The following is a 25,207-nucleotide window of genomic DNA, read 5'->3' as shown; positions in this document are numbered from 1 at the left end:
AGGTCACAAGAGAGTACCATTTAGAACGATTCCTACAGAAGTGTCCGGTATTCACTACCACTCTTCAGTATCACTATGAACCCATAGAAACGGACCAGGTAAGTCCTGTATAAACATCTACTACAAATACAGATTTTTAATATATATTTGTTGATGTGGCCAGAGATATTGGAATTGAAGGCCTTCGGGATACAGTTTTTCTGTATACATTTTTTCAATTTTGGGCATATGCGGTGGCATGATTGGCTTGTGTGTAAAGCGCTTGCTCTCACCAAGGTGACCCCGGTTCATACGTGAGTTGAATTGTGCGTTGGCTCTCTGCTGTGCCATGAGGGTGTTCCAGACCATCCGGTTTTCCTCCCTCAGGAAAAATCGAACACTTTCGATCTTGGCTGTGCTCCGTGGTCATAATGGGTTGATGTGGCTGGCAGTCAAAGGCGCTCTTGCATGCCTGATTCTCGAACATGTTGTAGTCGCAATTCAGCTCTTAGCTTAAAGAAAGTTCTGGAATTTCTAGTCAATGACATACATGTAGGCAGCTTTGCAAATACTGCGATCGCACACGCTAGCTGGGGAATGAATGGCATGCTGTTCTAGCTAGTGACAAATTTTAGTCACTAAGTAGACCAGCTACCTTATTCCACTGGACAAGGCAGTGGTGAGTAAAGTCACTTACATCTCAAGTGTAACAACGTACAGACACTACCTTGCTCAAATACACTTAACTGTAGTTGAGTAACATGCCTTGAAACCCTGTTTTTATTTCTTTTTATTTCAAGGCACCCGGTACAGACTGACAAGGTTTCTTTTCCTTGTTTCACACTTCCAACAAGTAAATTGAGCGCACTTTGGATAGTCTGTATTACACTGTTGATGTACATGTACAACTTGTCGTGACTTCCTCAATCATGACTACTGTCTGTATTAAGGCTACCAGCAATTATCATCACCAACACTGTGTAGACTGTGGACCAGTTCCAGTGTATAGAGACTGAGCAAATATTAGTTCAGTTGATATCTCGGTAACCCCAAAATGGCCAGGGTCCTAGTTTATACACTACATTGTAGCCATGACGTAACTTACAATTATGCCAAGCCTAACGGTTTGCAGATCATCAGCTAACATAGATATGATCTATTCTGTTTGTAACTGTTTTTCCTGGAAGGGAATCTATCTATAACAGTTTTATTACACAACAAGTGCTTCTTCAGCACTATTAAATGGGAATGTTCTGGTGTGGGAGGAGATTTTGTCCCACCGAAGATTCTATCCCACCCAGGTGTGCATGAACTACTTCTGATCATGGAGGAATAAATTAGAAGGAGTTACAACAACCTTACATCAAAGGTTTTATCTCCTCTGCCAAAGTCATAAAGCGAGCGGGTGATAATTGCTCAGTAAACAATCCCCAGCGAGCGCTAATCCGATTAACAGGATCATCCAGCCAAGCGCAAAGCATTGTGGGTACTGAAATTCGTCATCATTTGCAATGCCGTGGCCGGCGTCCTTAACAATCACAGTACAAAATGGCCGCTCACGGACAGAACGATTTTGTTTGTGGTTCAGAATTTAGCGATTTTAGCGATTTTTCAGAGGAGGAATTCGAGGATGAGGCTGGTGAAAATGTAAGAAATTTCTACATGTGTGGACGTCCAGAAACGAAATCAAATCAATGATTGCCTGCCACTGCCACTGAAAATGGTAGGTTAACATAACAACATTTAACATTTATTTCATCGTTGTCCATTCATCTTACAATACATAGATTAACATTACATTCAGTTACACAATAACATGTTTATGATAAAGTAGGCTATTACAATGTATACGCAATATAAATAATAGATTAATAACAATTTTATATGTAATAAGCGGTAGGACAACAATTAGGTTCAGGTGAAGCCGTGGCTTTTGTTCCTTAACCTATGGACAGACGAACACAAAAATAACAGCACCAGCACATATTGTACAGACAATAGACTTGACAGACAAACACAACAACGGCTAATGTAAGGTGTGTTGAAAGATAATATAACCTAGGCAATGCAGAAACAGTCATAATCTATGAATATCCATCAAGTAGTTGCTTTTTCAAATTTCTTGTAAAGACAGGTAGAGTAATTGATTTTTTAATTGAGTTACTCAGACCATTCCAGAACCCAACTCCACGCTGAACAAAACTCTTTTGGTATGATGATGTTCTTTGGCGGGAAACAAACAAATTTGTCTTTGCAGTACTTCGAGTATTATATGAATGGACTTTTGAAGTTAAAGTGAAAAATGAACTAAAACAGCTTGGTAATGCATTAGTCATAAATTTATACATAACTTTACCCAAATTAAGATGATAAAGGTCGATGATTTGTAGTATTTTAAGATTGAACAATAATGGAGCTGTGTGTTTGCGAAAACCAGCATTGGAAATTATGCGAACAGCTCTCTTTTGCAATGTAAGAAGTTTATTGCATTGTGACAAGGAACCACCCCATGTAAGAATTGAGTAATTAAGATACGGCAGAACTAAAGAGTTATAAAGTGTTAGTAAAATATAACCGGGTACGAATTTCCTTAGACGATTAGTTATACCAATATGTTTAGCTATTTTACTAGTAACTTCACTAATATGATTTCTCCAGGATAAATGTTCATCAATTTCTAAACCAAGAAATTTAGTGTGTTCCAATTTGTTAAAAAGGTTGTTAAAAAGCCTCCCCTTTCTCTTACTATATTTGCATTATTTTTATTATTTATTTATCATGTTTCCTCTGCATTTCAAACACAATTTAAATCTTCTTATAAATTATATAGAAAATGAAAAGGCAAGTTTTTTGGATTTTATTTTTCAAACCATTTGCTATTGCCTGCCGTTATAATATTAATCAACGTTTCTGTTGTCCTGTTTTACTGTTCGTGTGAACTGAATGGTGTTTTGTTTTTAACTCCATTAATTATTATTTGTGTAAGTTATAAAATTATAGCCTTATTAATGTGGGGACCCCTAGTACATATTTTTAAAGGTTTGATTGCCCGATGGGGACTTATTATTCCATTCAGCTTAACATTTAGGTAGGCCTATGACACTTTTTTTTTAATTAATAGGTGCTGAAAATGGACCCAGTATCCATTCCCATCCTACAACCTCCAGCGTTGCCAAAGGAAAGAACAAATCTACTCAAAACTTCTGTTCGTCGTCAAGAAAGACAGACAAAAATGGTAGGTTTGCCACAGTGCATGTAAAATTTGATTTCTTCAAAAAAAAAAAAACTTCTTCAACAAACCTAAAAAGTATATCCTAGCACGTTTTTAAAAAAACAAATATAAAAAACAAATTACACAGATTTTGTATTCCCGCCCCCCAATAATGAAGTTTTCTCCGTAGCAAAGACTGTCCAAATCTTTCACAGAACTATTACCCAACACCCATTGAGTTACTTATACACATGTATCTTCTTCTTCTTTTTACATAAAAAATAAAAGTCCAGGGCCTCAAGTTTGATCCTAGCCGAGTCTTCCTCTAAAGGCTTCTCCTTTTTTAAAGCTTTTGTGAAAGACTTTGCTACTGTCAAAACATAAGGCTACTCCAGGCAATTTCCTTATCGTTTTAATTTTACACAAGCAGTGTACAACAGCTAATTCTGTTTTTGTTTCTATAATTATAACCTAACAGCCTCTGATCGTCCAGCAGCGAAGTTTACCCAGGAGGATGCCATCGCCAATGCCAAAAATTTGAAATTGGTTATTTGTTATGAAACTGGATTACATACTTATAGATAGCAAAAAACATTGTGAGAAACGGCTCCCTCTGAAGAAACGTCGTTTTTCGAAAAAGAAGTAATATTCCACTAAAATATTTGATTTTGATACTTCAGAATTAGATTTTGAGGTCCTGAAATCAAGCATCTAAAAGCACACAACTTCGTGTGACAAGGGCGTCTTATCTTCCATTATTATCTCGCAACTTCGACGACCAGGTTTTTTTAATTGCATATATTGAGATACACAAAGTGAGAAGACTGATCTTTGACAAGTACCAAATGTGTTCAGTGTCTTTAAGGCGAATAATTTTATAAAGAAACTACACTCAATACATTATTTAGCCTTTGACTGGTTTTAATGTGAGAGGTGCTACACGTCTAATTTATCCAATCAATTATTACAGTTGTTCACTGATGGCGTGACTGTATTCTTGTATAGATTATTTGTAAGGGCAATAAAGTTTAATATTAAAAATGCCTAAGGGACTTCATATCATTCTGGAACAGAAATTTACAGGGGCAGAATTATTTGAGTGCTTTACATTAAAAATTTCTTTATCATTTTCATCAATCAACCAATCCATGCATACAAGCCTAAAATAAAACAGTTTTTTTTGTTTGCACTGTTTAATCATATAGAGGTTTTTTGAGACTATGAATTAAGCTTCTTGATGTTGTTGTATTTATTTTAGTTTGAAATAAAAGGAATAGGATGTGCAGAAAAACAAGTCCAGAGTTTCTATGAGTTATTTTTATGAAAAAATCTCATTAAATCTCTGCTTGCTAAAATATTGTTCAAGCGGATCTTGATTGAGCCTCTCGCTAAAGATGAACTCCGCTCCGTCATCTTACACTAAACAGCAGTTTGGTCAGCTCTACGAAGGACTTGACGACTGTGTTCAAAGAAGGGAAAAAGGTGTTATGAGTAATTGTTCAAATGTTACATGTTATTCAAAAAGGGAAAATAGCTTGTGTGCAGCAGACCTTACCCAAGGAAAGCTAACAGAAAAGAAATACAAAAATTAGACAAGAATAAACTGTTTACATCGATTTTGAAATAGCAAACAAAAGTGGCCAAACAGTGCCCAAGGACTAGGAGGAAAATGTAAAAACTTAAACAAAAAGTGTAAGTTAAAATGAAAACTAGTTCTCATATTAATATTTATACTATCTCACTTGGCCTGAGCCTAATTCATTTAATAAGAGAACATTTTTCAGCGTTAACAATCAGCCTTGGAATGCTTCAGTCTGCCCGTAAATCGGGTACTCACAGCAATAAATCAGACATTTCAAGTCGTATAAATTTACATTGCACACTATTGCACACGCACTTTATTTGATCCAAAATAAAGAGGAACACCTCTTCAAAATGCACCTTTATTTGGCCTTAGGAAACTTTCGGAAAAGCACCAAAATAAGTCTGTGAAAACATCAATTTTTGGAGGGTATTATAATACCAAAAAATTTAAAAAGGTTCAAAACTCACCTTCCAGTGGGCCGATTTTGACGATCAAAACATCAAAACGATCGTTTTTTTTCTCCGTTCATTGTACCACCCATTGCGTATACACCACCCCCCTCAAACTGTACTGCGCATGTGATAACCCCTTGTTTATTTGTTGGTAGTTCAGCAACTCCAATGAAAAGGGTAAATTAAGTGACGTGTGCAAAAATTTGATGCAACTCCTTCTAATTTATTCCTCCATGTTCTGATAGCACCCTTATTTGAAACATCGTCCTTCAGCCCACGCTAATTTCCTGTATGGGGAACAGAATCTCCGGCGGACAGATTTCTCTGGGACATTGGCCAAACTTTAGAATTGCCCCAACTGCTGTTTGTACTGGTTCCAATTTTAGTGTTACAGTTGGCATGGTTGGGATTGCTCAACTATAGCTGGGAATGGGATTATGACAGTAACATTGATCGAGAGATGTAGATAACCACAATACATTTTGCTTTTAAAATTTTGATCTTCTCTAGTTTTGTCATCGGCTTGCATTTTGGCTCATGTACATACGGTAAAAGCATTAGCAGTCTAGCGTAGTAGTTGTGATTGTAATAACTGCTGTGCTAGTTCAGAGAAACACTGATTCCTTGCTTTGTGCAACAGATCTATGGATCCGGGCTGTAGTTGGGCCGTCCCAACTGTCACACTCAAGTTGGGACCAGCAACTATAGTAGGGCCAATCTTAAGTGTGGACGGAACAGAGATACAATGCTTGCAGAGAAGCATCAACAGTGAGCAGCTGCAATAAGTAGCTATTAAAGCACAACAATGTTATGCTTACCAGAAAGGTTACCAGCCAAATTGCCATGAAACATGTACACAATTTGTAACTGATATCCTGCTAATTTCTGCCTAACAGACCTATGAATTCAGACCCCCCTTTTTTTGCAAGTCGCCAGACACACAAGGCCTGAAGGTCACTTCAAGATGTGGACTTCAATCAATTATATTTTTCCAGGGGCCCTTGCCACCTACTCCTGGGGCCAAACTAGGGTTACCCCCTTTGCAGTCCATACTAATGTAGACTTGGGTATCATCCATCAGACGCCTGGCTGGTAGAGCAGAAAGCACTGCTACCCTAGCTTTATGAAACAACCATGGTTAAGTGTCTTGCTTAAAGTTACTGGACACTATTGGTAATTGTCAAAGACTAGTCTTCACAGTTATTGTATCTCAACATATGCATAATAACTAACCTGTGAAAATTTGAGCTCAATGGGCCATCGAAGTTGCGAGATATTAATGGAAAAAAAAAAACCTTATCGCACCATGGTTACACAAAGTGTGCTTTCAGATGCTTGATTTCGCGACTTCAAATTCTAAATCTGAGGTCTCAAAATCAAATCCGTGGAAAATTACTTCTTTTTAAAAAACTATGGCACTTCGTTCTCGAAAACTACGTCACTTCAGAGGGAGCTGTTTCTCACAATGTTTTATACTATTAACCTCTCCCCATTACTCATAATCAAGAAAGGTGTTCTAATAATAATTATTTTGAGTAATTACCAGTAGTGTCCACTGCTAATTTCCATGAGTGTGGTCTCTTGATAGATATCTAGTATGGTGATCGACCAGAAGGAGGCCTTATACTTGGACAGAGAAGCCAGGAGATGGGCAACTCAAGTAGCCAGGGAAGCTAAGAAGATTTCTGAGAATGAGCTGGTGTTACAAGGACTACAAACTCACATGGCTCAACTAAAGGTCAGTCACCACAGAAACGTGTGCCATATTATAGTGGATTCTCATATACATTAGCGTGCATATCCCTCACTCAATAACGCTCTAGGCGCTTTAACAAACAGAAATATGAGATCTATACTCCTTTTACACAGCACCATGTTATGGTTAACACGGTGCTGTAGCCCAATATGCTGCCAATCGATTTAGGAAGACCAGGGCAAACCCCTTCTCTTTTCGATAAGTGCACGTGGTTCTTTTATATGCATTACACAACACACGAGACCTACTGCTTTACATCCAATCCGAAGGACGCAGCAATGGTTAAGTGTCTTGCTTAAGGGCACAAGTGTCACGAATAGGACTTGAACCCAAACTCTGCTGATCAGAAACACCAGAGTTTGAATTCGGTGCTCTTAACTGCTCGGCCATGACACTTCCAATACACTTGCTCACTCTTCATGATGGGCTGTGGTTTAACATGCCTGTCGTATTTTACACAACATACATGTACAGTGCTGAGTTCATTTTAAAAAAAAAAGAATCAAGTGATAGCAAATTATGTTTATTTTTCTTCTTCTTCAATATTTGAATCCAGGGTTCAGACACCTCATCCGATAGTGGCTTCGGTCAAGAGAAAGACACTGAGCAGAAGTATGAGACACTCAGGGAAACCTTACGCCGGGCAGAGACTACTAAACTTAAGGCAGAGTCCAAACTCAATATGCTCAGGAATTCTGGCAGTAAGTGTAGTTGAAGTTATTCTTTTAGTCTTCGCCGTCAAGAAAGACTCTGCTAGGATTTGTACTATGGGTCCTTTTGGTTGGTAAACAGTTTGTCGTGTTGCCATTTAGCCTTCGAGAAAGACCCATTCTTATCTCAGGATTTGATGAGTTAAAATGCAATCAATAAGATTCAATCAATCTCGTTCAACCACCCTTCACCCGATAGATGGATTGCACTAAGCGTCATCAACCGGCATATTTGATGTATAAACAATGCAAAAGTGCATACATTACGTGTATGCACAGCTCTTAGCCAATGATAGCCTTGCATGCGTGCACATTTCATCAAATATGGCAGTTGATGACGCTTAGTAAGGACTGTTACAAAATTTCCTTTGACTCAAGAACCTTCATTGAAAGGAACCGGCTACCAGTGTGTATAAGAGAAGCACCACCAATAGACTCATTCAAGACTGGGCTAGATAAAATCCAAATGACCACTTTCTTAAGGGAAGCTCACCACTAAATTTTGTCTACTTAATAACAATTATCAAACAAATAATAATAGTGGCTTCTTATGTAGCGCTCAGGTCCGTCACGCAGTGACGCTCATGGCGCTTAAACATTAATGGCACCTTAAATCATTCCTTAAACCATCTCAGCACCCTGGGGAGTATACAGCCTGTGCCGCTAAATATGTAGCACAATCAAAGCTAGTCAGCACAAGAACCAACTCTGCCCTCACAGGTACCCATTTACCCCTGGGTGGAGAGCTGCAACTATAGTGAAGTGTTTTGCGCAGGGACACAAGTGTCACGACCGGTATTCGAACCCACACTCCGCTGAACAGAATCACCAGAGCTTGAATTCGGTGCTCTTATCCGCCTGGCCACGACACCCCACTTGCCACACCACACCTGCAACTTATATACCCCTTGAGGACTTTGTTGCAGTAATGGACAGATACAGATAGTTATAGGAATATTCCACTTTTCTTGATTATTTCAGTTAACGTTGATCAGTGGTTGGACAGCGCATACGAGGCAATAGCCAAGGAGGCTGCAGAGATGGAAGCTCAACTCAAACTACAGCAAGCAACAAAAGCAGTAAGTTTTAATAATCAGGGATGAGATTGTTCAGACTTTTGGCTAAATTCAGACTTTTTATATCGGTCTGGTGAAGAAAATCAGACAACATTTTTTTCGGCAAATAAAGAAATCCTGCTCATTTGTCTGCTTCTCTGGTGCTTTGGATACTGTTTTCAAAAGCTCCTTGGAATCTATAACCCCAGGGGATACCAAACAGTAGAAATGGCATCATTTCAACTAAACCTTTGAATTTGTATCCAAGTTTCAGACGTTTTCGTTAGTAATGTCTCTCACCCCTGAATAATACTGCAGCTGATTTCACGAAAAACTTATTAATCCTATCTCTCGTCCTAACTTAGGATGGGTTCAGTGCATTCTAACGTCTTCGTATATGAAACTGACATCCTCCTAAGTCCTAAGATTAATCCTAAGTTAGGAATAAAAAAAATAAAAAAAATATGATTAGTTCCAACTTGATGCCATTGATCCAGGTAATCTGACCTAAAAAGCACACTTTAACATTTAGGTAGCATACATTAAGCTTGCATGACAAACTGTTTGTTTAGAAAGCCACTCGAGAAGTTTTCATTCAGTATAAATTTCTGAAGGTTCTGAAGGTTCAATCTAAAAGCTCATTGATTAGAATGTTATACCAGTAGAAATCCGCCAGAGGAATGTATGTTGGAAATACTGTCCATGGCAAGGAAATAGCATTTGTAGGCCCCCATATCCCTGTTGCTTTAATTTATCTATTTTTGTTTTTAAATTAAGCATGGTATGATAATGCACATACCATATAAAATGAAGCTATGTTTTATTTGAAGAATGTTTCATGTTTTACAAATTAACTAATGTACTTATTTGTTTATTTGTTTGTTTGATAGAATGAAGAGGTGGTTGTGAACCATCGTGCAATGAATAGCTTTGATTCATTTGATGATACATTTGATACAACAGTAAATGAGGAAGTGGCCCCATCACCTCAATTATCAGTCGTCCCATCACGTTCTGTTAGGGCAGCCTCTCTCTATGATTATCAAGTAAGACATATTCTAATTTTTTTCATTTTTGCAATTCTCTTGATATTCAACAAAAGTGATGTTGAATTTGGCCTTTTGACTCTACAACATACAAAATACATGAGCCAGATCTTTTATTGTAATTGTGAATCATTTAACATGTTCTTGGTCTGTTAATAGAACGTATCGAATATGATGTCACCATTCTAAATACCTGCTCTGTAAGCGTGGTGTTTACGTATGCGTGCGTGTGCCGTAGAAATCAAACCTAAACACTGCAGGCTTCATTGATCTACGCGTTTAGACCATAGAGTTATATAAAAGAACTATAGGATGCACTTGCACAAACGCAATGTGACCGGAAGGAGACATGCGTGCCATTCTGCACGCGCAGTGAATATGAAGTACACGTTGGAGTTCGTGTTTATTGAACGCTACACGCGATGCTGTTGTGTCAACTAATACAAAGTGCCTGCACAAACACACGCTGTGCGATGCCTCTTTTGTCAACTTGTAAAAATGGCCTCCTGCGTGCATGCCGGGTCGCGTATATAGGCCAGTGCGCCCTCTAGTTCTTATATATATAACTCTATGGTTTAGACACGCATACAGCCTACCCTACGAGATGGTTACATAGCAACAAAGAGGTTATCCGATGCAGCCTTTATCAGGTGTTTTGGTAATTAATGTGATTTTTTATTTTGACTGTAGGCACAACGGGATGATGAGTTAACCATACAGGAACATGAATATCTGGAGATTATTGAAGAGTCAGAAGGAGACGGCTGGGTTAAGGTAGGTCAAAGGTTACATACTAATCATGAATATTCTGCTGTGCAATTTCCACCTATGTAATAAGATGTTCAAAGCGCATGGAAAGAAAGAAGAAAAAAAGCATCGGAGGGAAGAGGGAACAGAAGAAGATGAAGGGAAACAAAAGAAAGAAAAAGCTACCAAAAAGCTGTTTGAAACAAATGAAATTTCAATTTGTCTTTAAAGACAGTGGACACTATTGGTAATTGTGAAAAATCAGTCTTCTCACTTGGGTTATGTCAACACATGCATAAAATAAGAAACCTGTGAAAATTTGAGCTCTATCGGTCGTCGAAGTTGCGAGACAATAATGAAAGAAAAAACACCCTTGTCACACGAAGTTTGTGCTTTCAGATGCTTGATTTCGAGACCTCAAATTCTAAATCTGAGGTCTCAAAATCAGCTCCCCATTACTTGTTACCAAGTAAGGTTTTATGCTAATACTTTTTTTGAGTAATTACCAATAGTGTCAACTGCCTTTCAAATGTGTCCACGGTACTACTATCCCGAATGTGTGAGAATAACTGATACTGATTACAATGGAACTGTCCAGTATAAGAAGCCACTTTCCTAGCCTTGTTACCGAGGGCAGTGTGCCATATTGATACCTCTAGTCACTAACCCCTGGAAGGGAAGCACTGGAAGTCAAAGCTGATTGGCTTATCAAAAGTGACTGCTTTTGCGGGAATGCTTATTAAAAATTAAAAACTTTCGATCGCTTGTAGTCCCTTGTCAGGTGCTTGGTAAGCATGTGTAAAAATACGTGTATTTTGACACAATAGTTTTCAAATGAATCATGCTTTTATGTGTTCACCCTTAATCGTTTTTTTGTTCGCATTTTACACCATGGTATTTAATGTTGTACATTCCTTGGACGATTGGGTGTTCTGTTGCAGTCGTGATTTGCCAGTGCAAAGAAGAAGCAGAGCCAAAATAGTCTTTTTATTCAACCAATTGGCCGCCCCCAAAATATGTCATTTGTGGTGATCTTTGTGGGTCTTTGTGTACTAAATTGTTATACTAACTCTTTAAAAAAAAGTCTTATCTTTGTGGGTTCATACTTCCTGAGAATGCGTATACGATACGAATGTTGTTGTTACAAATTCGCATAATTTTTTGTTTGCATCAGTTGACATGTGCTCAACTCCTGAGAAACATTCGTTGCGAAAACTCCCCTGTCACGTGAACATTCATATTGCATTCACATCCGCAAGAAGTATGAACCTGGTTCTAGTTGGTATGACATTGCTCTAGAATTGCAAAGGTCGTGGGTTCCAATCCAACCCGAGTAACATGCCTGTGATTTTTTTCACAGGACTCGGGAAAGTGCTGAGTGTACAGTGCTACACACATCGGTGTATATGGGTAAAAACCAAAAAGTATGAACCTGGAGTACATTGTACCATGGTTTGATTTTACCTTTTTTTTTCAGGCCAAGAATGATGTCGGTCAGACGGGTTACATCCCCGAAGCCTATGTTCAGGTAGAGCGTCAACACGTCTCTAGACAGCTCTCGGTCTCATCGGACAGCAGTCACACCTCACCACGACTCACCAAGTCTGGATTGCCCTACTCCTCCTCTGCCTCACTGACGGACTACGAGGTCCAGGCAGCAATGTCTGCTGAAGCTATGAATCATTCTGGGCAAATAGTGGGTGAGTGGATCAACCAGTTACAATCTCGGCTATAATGCTTGGACCACACAATCGCATCGTTTAAATAAACATTCCCTGCCCACTTCCCCCTGACAAAAAAAAAAAATTTTCTCCCCCGTACCCCCGGCTCAATGTTGATTGGAACCAGACGACCACTCAATGAGAGCCAACATTAAAAGGGGGCTCGGGGGCCCAATGAGATATGGCTTGGATTGTAGGTTTGAATAGGATTTGGTTTTACCGATACACCCGTGTGGATTAAGCACCCTGTATACTTGATTAAGGCGATATGTCATTAAACATGTTTTTTTTTAAATGACCAAATGAAGTAGTGATAATACAGTTATTATTATACTGTACATCTTTGTAGATGAACACTTTGTCATATTGTTATTTAGCCTGGATTCAACAATTAAGCTGACACTTTTCGTACTTGAACAAAGCACTGGTTCTTCGTTCTGTACACTGACTACCTATTCTCAAGTGGATTCAGTTCAAAATTCTTCTCCTTGTATACAAAGCAATAAATGTCCTCGCTCCCACATACTTCAATAGTTTTATCTCACAAAAGTTGCCTTCCTCCATGAGCCTTTGATCAACATCTAATATTCATCTTCAACTTTCTAATGGCCCACGCATTAATACCCGCTAAGGTGATAGAGCATTCTCAGTAGCTGTACCGACTTGCCGGAACAAGTTCCCTCTACACATCGATGACTCATCCTCCATCAGCGCATTCAATTCTCAGTTAAAAACACATATTTTCAGACTCTGCATCTGTTAGCTACTGTGCAAACTCCAACAGACTGGATATCTCGCACAGGGCGCAGTCACGGTGCAAAGCAGCTTAGTAATCTGAAAGGGCCCCCCCCCCCCCCCCGTGTCATTTGAAGAAGATTGCTATTTTGGGTTCTAGACTTTAAGATTTCTATAGTTGGTGACTCCCTGATGTTAGATGGTAGGCTATTTCCATTGGGCTATTGTTCTTGGCAAAAATGAGTATTTATAACAGTTCTTGTTTGGCTGAGGACGTCTAAATGATAATGCAGAAGTTTGTCTAGTTTGTCTTGATCCCTCGGGGTTGATGTAGAAGTTGCTGAGGTCAATTGATGCCAGATGATGCGAAGCTTTGTACAGGAGTGATAGTCGGGCAGTCAGCCTTCTTTCTTGTAATGATTTCCATTCCAGATCTTTTACCACTACCGAAACACTGTTATGTCTGCTGTAATTGCACTTCACAAATCTGGCTGCCCGGTTCTGGATTGCTTCCACAGCGTTGATGTAAACTTGTTGATAAGGGTCCCAAATAGTTGAACAATCTTCTAACTGTGGTCTGACAAGGGTTTTATAGGCTGTAGCTTTGACGCTCTGTTGACAGTGGTGGAAGTTTCTACGAAGAAGCCCCAGAGTTTTGTTAGCTTTGGTGACTGTTTTATTGATGTGGTTGTTCCATGACAATTTGTTGTTTATAGATACTCCCAGATAAGTGTGATCCTCAAGTGCCTGGAGATCGGAATCACCCATTTTGTAGGTGGTAACCCGGGGCGCTTTCTTGTGAGTAATATGCATTGCGAAGCACTTTTTGGGGTTAAATTTCATGAGCCAGAGGTTTTGCCAAACACAAAGAGAATTGATGTCTACTTGTAAAGCAGCTGCATCTTCGGAGGAAGTGATTTCCTTATACATTATACAATCATCTGCCAGGAGACGCACTGTAGATTTTATAGTTGCTGGCAAGTCATTGATGTATAAGAGAAACATTGCTGGGCCGAGCACAGTGCCCTGGGGCACACCGGATGAAACGTGAACTTTATCTGAGCTGACTCCGTCGATTATGTTGAAGGCGCTTTGAAATGCCTGTGGAAAGCGCTATACAAATAATATTATTATTATTATTTGTTTTATTATTACAGACAGTGGACACTATTGGTAATTGTCAAAGATGAGTCTTCTCACTTGGTGTATCTCAACATATGCATAAATTAACAAACCAAACCTGTGAAAATTTAAATTCAACTGGTCGGCGAAGTTGCGAGATAATAAAATGAAAGAAAACACACCCTTGTCGCACAAAATTATGTGCTTTCAGATGCTTGATTTTAAGACCTCAAATTCTAAATCTATGGTCTCGAAAAATAACTCTTTTTTCAAAAACTCCGTTACTTCAGAGGGAGCTGTTTCTCATAATGTTTTATACTATCAACCTCTCCCCATTACTTGTTACCAATTAAGGTTTTATGCTAATAATTATTTTGAGTAATTACCAATAGTGTCCACTGCCTTTAAAACTCTCAACCTATTTTTTTCAGTTTGCTTTGCAAGGGCTCTTTATGACTACCAGGGAAGCAGTGAAGAGGAGCTGTCTTTCTCCGAAGGCTGCATCATCAAGGTCTTGACGAGAGACGACGAAGGAGACGGATTCTGGGAGGGGGAACTCAATGGGCGCCAGGGTGCCTTCCCATCCCTCCTAGTAGAAGAGCTCGGATGCCCATCGGTAAATGAGATTGTCACCCCCGAGGTAGGTTCAGTAAGTCCAATTCTTTCTCTTGTTCTTAAAAAGATTTTGTTATTTTTTTGTAGGATGCAAACTACAATACCCACAGATTTACCTTAAACTTACACAGTTTGGAGATAAGATAGTAGAAAGCTGCCCTGAAAATGTTACTTGCTGAGGTGCTGTAGTTTTTGAGAAATTAGTGAAACAAGCCACAAAAATAATTGGTGTCTCAGTACAATTATTACAGCATGTAAAACCTATTTACAAGTTATTACCGTTACATGGTTTTACTCAATTCTCAAAAACTACAGCACCTCAGCAAGTAACATTTTAAGGGAAGCTTTCCACCATCAGTATTTTCAAACTGTGTGAGTTTAATGTAAATCTGTGGACATTATGTTTTTTGTCCTACAAAAAGTACCCCGACCCTTTAAAGCTTGGTTCATACTTAGCGTGAGTGCAAATAGAAGAAACACACATCAATATCTGTGTAGGGTTGCAACCATGTTTTTATAGTGCCATATTTGCTGTTGCTTCCGCATCAAGTATGAACTGGTACCAATTTCATAGTGCCTGTAAGCACAAAAATTTGCTTAGCAAGAAATTTCTTCCTTGATAAGAACCGGATTACCAACCAAATTTCCATTTGGTGCACATTGCTTGTCACTGGTATTCAGCTGTTGCTTGCTTATTCTGAAATTCATGTCGATATTTGGTTGGTAATCCTGTTTTTATTAAGGAAGAAATTTCATGCTAAGCAAATTTGTGTGCTTACAGGCTTTTTATGAAATCGAGCCCTGATGTTAACAGATTAGCATTTGATGGAGGCCTAACACACAATGATTGAATTGAAAGTGTAATCCATTGCATGTGTTAAGAAATCACTGTACTAAAGGGTTATGTATGGTGTGATATGACCACTGTAGCTAGAAGTATGCGTAGGGTTATAATTTAAAAAGTGTAAAAAATGAAAAATGAAAAATAATTTACTCCAAAAAGAAAAGAACCAAACTATCTTGTGAACAATTTTCACTACCTAACAACTGTTCCTGTACCTTTTTTGCGACTGAATTGTTTGCATGGACATGCAGGCAAAATTGAAACACAGAAAGGTATAAAATAAGAAGGTGGAAGAGAATGCATGCTTTGTGGACACTATTGGTAATTACTCAAAATAATTATTAGCATAAAAGCTAACTTGGTAACAAGTAATGGGGAGAGGTTGATAGTATAAAACATTGTGAGAAACGGCTCCCTCTGAAGTGACGTAGTTTTTGAGAAACAAGTAATTTTCCACGAACTCGATTTCAAGACCTCAGAATTAGATTTTGAGGTCTTGAAATCAAGCATCTGAAAGCACTCAACTTTGGTGTTTTTTCGTTCATTATTATCTCGCAACTTTGACGACCAATTGAGCTCAAATTTTCACAGGTTTGTTACTTTTCCATATGTTGAGATACACCAAATGAGAAGACTGATTTTTGACAATTACCAATAGTGTCTAGTTTTTTTAATATTATGTTTAATTTTCTGGAAACAAGCGCTAACTGTTTTTACTGTGCATTCTCTTCTTACCCTACAGCTTTCTCTGCGCTTTAGCTCTGACTCTGCCCCTTCATGTCATTGTTTTCACAAAGACAACATTTCTTCCTCACTTGGGGCCTCACAGGCGACCCGACCCCCAATACCTTGTCCCAGAAAGCGTATTAACAGAAGCGTTGGCTCAATCCTGTTCCCTTACACCCCTGCCTCCGAACCCAGCGCTTTTATGCCCATTTACAGCAAGGTGATACCCCCCAGCCAGAGGGGGAATGCACTTAAGAACCCACATGAACCCAAAATCACCCAAACCCCATGCAGGGACCCTTGTGTAGAGACAAGTTCCCAGTGTCCCCCAAGCCTTTCCAGATGTAGCCCTACATTTGCTCCGAAGGAACCCATCAAAGCTGGCAAGGGCGCTGATCCGATATACACGGTTAACCCTCCTATCTCTCCATCCATAGCATTGAAAGCATGACTCCTTCCTAAGGCAACAAAACATGAAATCTGTTTCCACACTGCGCAATATATCCAGAATAATTGATCCTATATGTGTAGCAATAGGAGAATTTTGGGACGCTTGGTGGCAGCAGACTTACATGTACCAGGTAAAATCCATTGCTCTTGGTAACGGCGTGTGCCCAGAACTACGTAAACAATAGTCATTTACCTGGTAAGTCTGCTGCCACCTAGCGTTCCAAAGTCTCCCATTGGCATCGCCTTGGTCCCATTTCATTACAGTAATTCAATAATTACAATGACTGTTTGTTTTTAAAATAGCTAGCCAGACTTTTTTATCCCAAACTTGGTTTGATTACATTTGCAATCAGTTAATCAACATCGTATACTTTACTAGGGCCCAATTTCATAATCTACTTACGCAGAAAATAGTTGCTTAACACCTCTCTGCTAAAGCAGTACTACTGCGCAGGATACCAGTCACAACTTGTACTGTGAGATGGTAGTTTTGCTGGTTACGTTACTCGGTAGGCAAATTTTGTTGTGCTAAGCTACTTTTTGTGCTTAAGCAGCTCTATAAAATTGGGTCCAGGACTCGATAGTATTACAACAATTTGAGCCTCTTTCATTTGTGTAAATCTAAACATTATGATTGAGTACTGCCTTTATGCAGATTTCATGTTCTGACCAGTTTTGCATTTTGTCCTTGGTTTTTTGGCACGAACCCCAACATTGTAATTACTTTCCTTTAAGTTGCTTCATCTTGCTGCGGGCTGGTCTCTGCTAACTACATGCTCTATCAATGCTAACAAATATTAATCAGTGCAAAGTTTATCAATGTATCACCGGGCCAGGGTTTGCAGGATTTTGGGCACTACTTTTTATCCTCGGCTTTCATGTTATTCAAATAGTCCTCGTTCTCTTCAGACATGGAGTTATTTGCTTTAAAAAAAATCCCCAACATCCCAAGTTTCCTTAAAGGCAGTGGACACTATTGGTATTTACTCAAAATAATTATTTCTTGGTGACGAGTAATGGGAAGAGGTTGATGGTATAAAACATTGTGAGAAACGGCTCCCTCTGAAATGCCATAGTTTTCGAGAAAGAAGTAATTTTCCACGAATTTGATTTCGATACCTCAGATTTAGAACTTGAGGTCTCGAAATCAACCATCTAAACGTACACAACTTTGTGAGACAAGGGTGTTTTTTCTTTCATTATTATCTCGCAACTTTGAAGACTAATTGAGCTCAAATTTTCACAGGTTTGTTATTTTATGCATATGTTGAGATACACCAACTGTGAAGGCTAGTCTTTGACAATTACCAATAGTGTCCACTGCCTTTAAGGCAAGACTAAGCTTAAAGTCTTAGTATCGCCACATATTCAGGCTCATTTAAGGGCACTGGACACTACTGGTAATTGTCAAAGACCAATATTCTTACTTGGTGTATCTCAACATGTATGCATGAAATAACAAACATGTGAACATTTTGACTCAATTGGTAGTCGAAGTTGCAAGAGAATAATGGAAGAAAAAACAACCTTGTTGCACAAGTTGTGTGCTTTCAGATATCTTAAATTCGATACCTCACCTGAGGTCTCTTATTCAATCCAAATATTTTAGTGAGAAAATTCTTGTTTCTCAAAAACTACATTACTTCAGGGAGAGCCGTTTCTCACAACGTTACCAAGTAAGTTTGATTTCTTTTGGAGTAATTACCAATAGTGTCCAGTGCCTTTAACACAGTGACTAATTACCATGAATATCTCTGGAGTGACATCAGGTTTGGCTTAACACATCCTTAATATCTTTGTTGGTTACAAAACTTGCCTGTATTAAGAGGTTCGATTAACAATTGCCTTGTTGTTTTTGTTCTCCACGCATGCTTTAATACTGACAGAGCCAGCCGCCACAGGTGTTTATATTTCCTGAGGTATATTATCTTTAATTGAATTGGTTCATTCTTCCCTCTTCATCTCTCCATGATTTGTTTGTCATCATGCACTCATCCGGCCTCTCTTTAAGTTTTTTTCCTGAAGCTCTCATTTATTAAGATTCCTCTGTATAAATAATAATGTTTTGAAATCTGATGCACACTATACGTGTAGTGTGTCCGTAAACCTTTTTCGCAAGTACTTGGTACGTGCACTGTAGGCGTTGAATGAGGTGCATGCTGGTATAGCTAGCGATCAAGTTTGATTCCTAGCTAGACCAGCATGCACCTTATTCAACAGTGTGTTTGTCTAGCGTACAATAGTGCAAACAGTTATGAACAGAAATGAATGCTGTATAAACCAAAATTGCTCGCTGAGTGATGCGCCATGAAATGGTGTGAATAATTAATGCTGCGTGAACCTCTAATCCTCCATGCACCCTATTCAACAGTGTGTTTGTCTAGCGTGCAATAGTGCAAACAGTTATGAACAGAAATGAATGCTGTATAAACCAAAATTGCTCGCTGAGTGATGCGCCATGAAATGGTGTGAATAATTAATGCTGCGTGAACCTCTCATCCTCCATCTAAATGACCAAATTTACTTGGGTGTACTGTAATATATAATAACTGTTGTGGTTTTTTTTTCACAGTCTCATTGCCTACTCTGTTACAATTTTACCGCATTTTAAAGTTCATAAATGAGCACTTCCTGCATGTATTGCACTTCTTCACTTATTCTATGCTGCTAGCTTCGACTGATTACATTAATTGAAGCTGAAACTTGACATTTTGAATTCATTCTGTTTTCAAATGCCGTTCCTCAATGCTTTTATTTATCGATAAGACAAATCATTAAACCAGCCACAAGCAATGAACATAGGATATTGTCTTGTAACTTTGTCTAATAATGATCAATTTTGATAAGGCGCTTTATCACAGCCCGAAGAGCGTATCAGAGCGCTTCTGACATTGTTACCCCTGGTCACTGGGCCATTTTTTCATTCCCTAAATCATCTCAGCTCCCCGGGGAGTATAGAGCGAGTTGCTGCGCTCCAACCTCATCATTTACATAAACCATCTCTGCCCTCACAGGTACCCATTTCACCCCTGGGTGGAGAGAAGCAATGGTTTAGTGTCATACTCAAGGACACAGGTGTCACGATCAGGATTCGAACCCACATTCCATTGACTTAACCACTAGAACTAGAGTCCGATGCTCTTATCCACTCGGCCATGACACCCCTACTAATATTGCTGTGAAAGATGTCTCGATGCTTAGCAAATCTGTGATTACAATTTCTTACTAATATAAACACTGACACCTAAGCAGCACTATGCTTTCAAAATGTTTCTGTACAATCTCATTGCACATTCACCATGCAAAGCCCTCAGAATGCTTACCTTAAAATAAAATAAAAATCATTGCTTGATGCTCGGTCCATGTTTTCTTTTAAAAACAAAAGTAAGATTATAACTAGGACTATGATGTACATGTTTCTAGATACACATTTCAAAGGGAAGTGTAATTTGATGGTGCAACCATATGCTTATGGCAGAACATTTGATTTAGTGCACAATCATGGCTACTTTTTTTGTTACAAAGGCATCAGTACACCAGACAAACATTGAGTAACACTGTTGTTCATGAAGCAGACACTAAAAGACAAATTCTGGTGAACCAGTTCAAGTCATTGGAATGGGTTCCTGGCATTGTGTTTGGTTTATCTTAATAATTCCATAATAATAGAGCTTTCATGTGCCCGGCTAAGACACTGCAAACAGGCATGCACCTTTTCCTCGGATCACCTGAATTCCCCTTTTTTATATTCTTATTTGTGCCATTCAAACTTTAAAAACACTATACAAAACCTTTGGAATTTTGTACTTTCCTCTTTTTTGATGAAGTTACAGTTGCATACCTGTTTAAACTGTACTTGTGTGCCTGGCGAAGATGCTGTAAACTGTATTGATAATTATGAAGATATTGTTCAAGAGTCATGGGGCTATGAGAGGGTTAGCTTCATTTGTTTGGCACATATGCATGCAGTGGGTTCTTTTAGATGGGGAAAAAAAAATTTCAGTGCAGAACATAGCACTGATTACTATACCTCATACATATTCATGACAGAGAGTCGAGTTCTCATTGGTCCATTCATCATCACGTGCCAGGTGTTAATTTTGCAAACTACCAAGCGCGCATGTAAGTATTCACGCAAGTGGTAAATGCGCATGACAAGTAATAGTTCCTCGGGAGCTATTCTACTTATCATGCGCACTACCATTGCGCGACGTCATTCCCGGGCGCTATTGATTGTGGCATCGTTTTGTATACACGCACGAACAGCGCCCTCTAAGCGACATCCAACACAAGAACAAACTTATCATGTGCATTTTGCTTCACAGTCATCATTTTCTCTTGCTCAAAACTCATGTTCCGTTAACTGAATATGTATGAAGTATAGTAAAACAAATATAACATGGTTTATTTCGGACGACTAGTCGATATTAGCTCCCCTCGGTATTGGAAGTTGACAAACAAGTTCCCTCGTCTTCGCCTCGGGAACTATTTTGTCAATTTCCAGCTAACACCGATTAGTCACTCTCTAATCATGTTATATTTGTATATTGTTTCCATTTAGATGTTGCTGTGGCGTGCATTAACACAATCATCCCCTTGAAGATGCAGAATCATTCATTCATTCATTTCCTTTCCTTTGTATCTTCCCACATACAAAGCAAAGTGATATAATTTATATAATTCTATAATAATTAGGACATTAAGATTTGTGTGAGGATGGAGTAGAGACACCACTCGTACAATAACAAAACAAAGAACAATACAACAATACATCAAAGTCATGATACATATGCCAATGCACTTACATGTACGAGTGGTAAAAACATGCAACTTGCCTCTATTTTAGAAGATGGAAGTTGCTCAGTTTTGTCATATGCATGTAAAGAGTTATTTTTTTTAACCATCGCATGGTGGTATTTGAACTTGAAAGTCAGATTTGAACTTGAAAGTCAGTTTGCTGATGTGTTGAAGTAAAAGTAATGTGGTTGATTTTTTTAGATTTTTTTAAAACTTCACTCAACAGTTGTTTAAGCTCATCTGTCTTTTTATCCGGCTTTGTCTTTGTAGGAGATTGAAGACTCAGGAGATGAACCCTCCTCGCTACCCCCAGCCTTACCCCCTCCACCCCTACCGGACTCCCTACCTGTCTGGTCGTTGTATAGTGAGGTAGAGAGAAGACGGCCTGCTTCTGCAAACATACCCGGTAAGAAGTCGTTGAATTTTAATGTGACCTTCGTGGTCAGTTTACCTGTTTCTGCAGATATACAGGGGCCCAATTTCATGGCTCTGCGTACCGCCGAATTATGGGCTTACGATCACCATTATGATGTCTGCGGTAGCTGTGTAAGCGTAGAATGCCTAATAATATGAAATATGCAAGCGCAGAAGCCAAAATTCCCTGCTAACTTCTGAAATATGCTTGACGTTAGCACGGAATTTCCTGCTTCCGTAAGCTTTGATTCTTTGCTTACGGTAAGCAGAGCCATGAAATTGGGCCCAGGTAAGTAACAATGCTATTGTATTGTGAGCATCGTGGTCAGGTTCCTTGCTTCTGCAGACATACCAGGTATAAAGTACATCGAATGAGATTGGTCTTGCTCATTCATCAATGCATCACACATGCATCGATTTCCGTGTCTTTTGGCCCTGTCAAACCTTGACATTTTAGCCAGCGTATCGCGACGCATGACAAATTTGGCGAATATGCTGGCATATGTCAAACAAAATTTGGGGTAAGTTTTATTAGTTAAGAGCATGCTGAAGCACACTGTTAAACGCTGTAGTACGGTCAGTACTACGGTGTCTAGTGCATGATTTGAATCGTCAATCGGCAGCCTTTATTTATTCTACGCCACGGGATCGTCGGGGATATGCGGACATAAGTTGTGAGTGCCGGCAGCATGCTTAGCATTTCTTGGTATAAGTAATCTATAAGTTATCTAAACCTTCTATTTGAAGTACTATCACAATTTGTATACGTCCAACTTGAATATGCTACATATGTCAAAAATTGAAAAAAGAAAACATTTAACAGTTCAGTGTATGTAAGCGTTTTAGAGAAATGTTGATGCATCGACGGACGTTTGCTAAAGCGTCAAGGCGTGACAGGGCCTTCACACAAAATGAACAAGTTTGTTTATCACAGGATATTTCATTCTTTTCATTTATCGTTTAAGATTCTCCTACAACGAACCAGTTTTATACAAGATCTGCTCCACAAAGTCCAACCGCAATGGGGCTTAAACCTGTGAGTTATCTGTGCACTTCAAAGCTTTATGTGTGCTAACTCTCTCCAATTGCTGTTTTAAAAATGTCTTGTTACTGCTTATCATGACTCAGCTGACAGCCAAATAATGCAATCCGATCACCTGACACAACAAGTAATGCATTTCTGCCTTAGAAATAGTAATACCAACACTTGTTTAGCGCCTTAAAGAAACACGTTGCCTTGGATCTGTCGAGTTGGTCTTTCAAAAGCGTTTGTAACTGTTTTGTTATAAAATGCATATGGTAAAAGATGTTGTAAAAGTATAATACAATGATCTATACAAATTTGCCTCGAAACTGCGTGATTTTCGTTTAACTTTTCAAACAAACACGGTTGGCCATTTACGGGAGTCCAGAAATTGACTCCCATAAATGGCCGACCATGTTTGTCGATGAGGTAAAAGGAAAACCACGCAATTTCGAGGCATATTTGTTTGGATCATTGTATTCTACTTTTAAAACCTCTTTCTAACCATGCATTTTATAACAGACGGTTACAAACGCTTTGTATAGACCAACTCGTCCGATCCAAGGCAACGTGTTCTTTTAATCATGTTGACATGTTATAGGGTGCTCAATATGGCGCTGGTCAAAACTAAGCAAGTACAATTGTATGGACAAATTAAAAAATAAGAAACAGAATTTTAAAAAATAGGATTAAAAATTCTCAAAAACATCCAACCTGTTAGTAAAACATGTAACTGAATAAATTGTAACGTAGAGTATGCATGTGCACTAGCATCTTCCCTGCTAACCTGTGAAATACATTTGATATAAGTACAGAATTTCTTGGGGTGGATTTCACAAAGAGGTATGAGTAGTCTTATCTTGAGTTAAAACGAGTCTTAACTTAGGACGAGTCCTAACTTAGGACGAGTCCTAACTTAGGACGAGTCCTAACTTAGGATGAGCCATACGTTTTGTATATCTCCTAGGACTAGTCCTAAAGTTATCTCTTTGTGAAATCAACCCCTGCTTCTGTAAGCATAAATTCTTTGCTTACAGTGAGTCGGGCCCATGCATGTCTATTGATCGGTACTTATTGTGTACGTGTTTGAGTTCATGTTTGTGTTTCTCTGCGTCTTGTTTTGCTTGTATTTATTGTGTTTGCTTTCTTGTTTATATTTTTAATATTTATTTTGTTGTGCTTTTATACATTTATTGTACATTTGGTGTTGTTTTGGTCAAATAAACAATTAAAATCCTCTATTTTGTATACAAGACTTACAGTTTCCACTAAATTCAATTTCAGGCGAGGGCTGCCCCTGCCCCTCCGGGCAAGCTGAAGAAGAGACTCTTTGAGCAGCAAGAGCATCCAACACCAGAGACAAGATACAGTGATGAAGGGCCCGTCACCATGGTATGAGAAGCAGCTCAAGAAACAAAGATGGCGCCGTTTAACACAGTGTACTTAAACACAGTTCAAGACTATAGCAGTTTCTGGTACAGCTACCTTTAACTACAACTAGATGATAACTTCAACCATTGGCACTTCTGATGACTTGTAATCCTAAACCAGAGACAAGATACAGTGATGAAGAACCTCTAACCATGGTATGAGAAACAGCTCAAGAAACAAAGATGGCGTTGTTAAACACAGTGTACTTAAACATCTGCAGCTTCAAGACGGTCCACTATAGACCTTTATCATGCTGTGGCCATCTTGAAGTTCTCCCATAAATTCAATGTAACCAAACCGAGGCTGTGAGAACAAAATAGTCTGGTTCCTAATTGCAAAACTATTATTAGCATTCATTATTGTTATTTGATACGTGGAACATGACCAAGATGGAGACAGTATGATACAGGTCTATCGCATGTTCTGATGCAGCTACTTTTGACTACAACTAGATGATAACTTTAACCATTGCCACTACTGATGACTTCTAATTGATGTCCAGTTCACACAACGCCAGGAGATCTGAAGAATCAAGTCTCAATAAAAACAGGTTGGATTCAAGGTGGATTGTCTTCTGGGCAATGAGGAGACCAGCTTGTCATTTAGTGTTGGTTTCATCAAACAGGAAAGGTTTGTCTCTGTGTCATGTCAGACATTAATAATGGGTGCATTCGATTAGGTTCCCCGAGTTAACCCCGATCTGCCCCCAGTACGTTCAAATAGCTTTGACGTCATTCCAGCGGCTCATCTGGGTCAGCCCCAAGTGCCCTGCCTGTAGAGTGGGTTA

General features: G+C 38.9%; 1 protein-coding gene across 6 annotated transcripts; it reads left to right on the top strand.

Moving 5' to 3' along the window:
• Positions 1-2: 2 nt before the first annotated feature.
• LOC117293620 (F-BAR and double SH3 domains protein 2-like) lies at positions 3-25,207 on the top strand (the record flags this gene model as incomplete). 6 transcript variants are annotated; one of them, XM_033775982.1, is given in 14 exon segments in its annotated part: positions 3-98; positions 3,101-3,214; positions 6,816-6,965; positions 7,540-7,684; positions 8,675-8,772; positions 9,639-9,794; positions 10,485-10,568; positions 12,019-12,241; positions 14,551-14,759; positions 15,830-15,850; positions 18,641-18,673; positions 21,822-21,957; positions 22,931-23,001; positions 24,274-25,207. In XM_033775982.1, coding segments are annotated over 14 exon segments (1,650 nt in total), but the record flags the coding sequence as incomplete, so codon positions are not given.

This window comes from Asterias rubens, chromosome 8 (assembly GCF_902459465.1).
Source record: "Asterias rubens chromosome 8, eAstRub1.3, whole genome shotgun sequence".
Taxonomy (NCBI): domain Eukaryota; kingdom Metazoa; phylum Echinodermata; class Asteroidea; order Forcipulatida; family Asteriidae; genus Asterias; species Asterias rubens.
The sequence above is the reverse complement of the archived record's forward strand: the minus strand, read 5'-3'. Positions and strand labels throughout refer to the sequence as shown.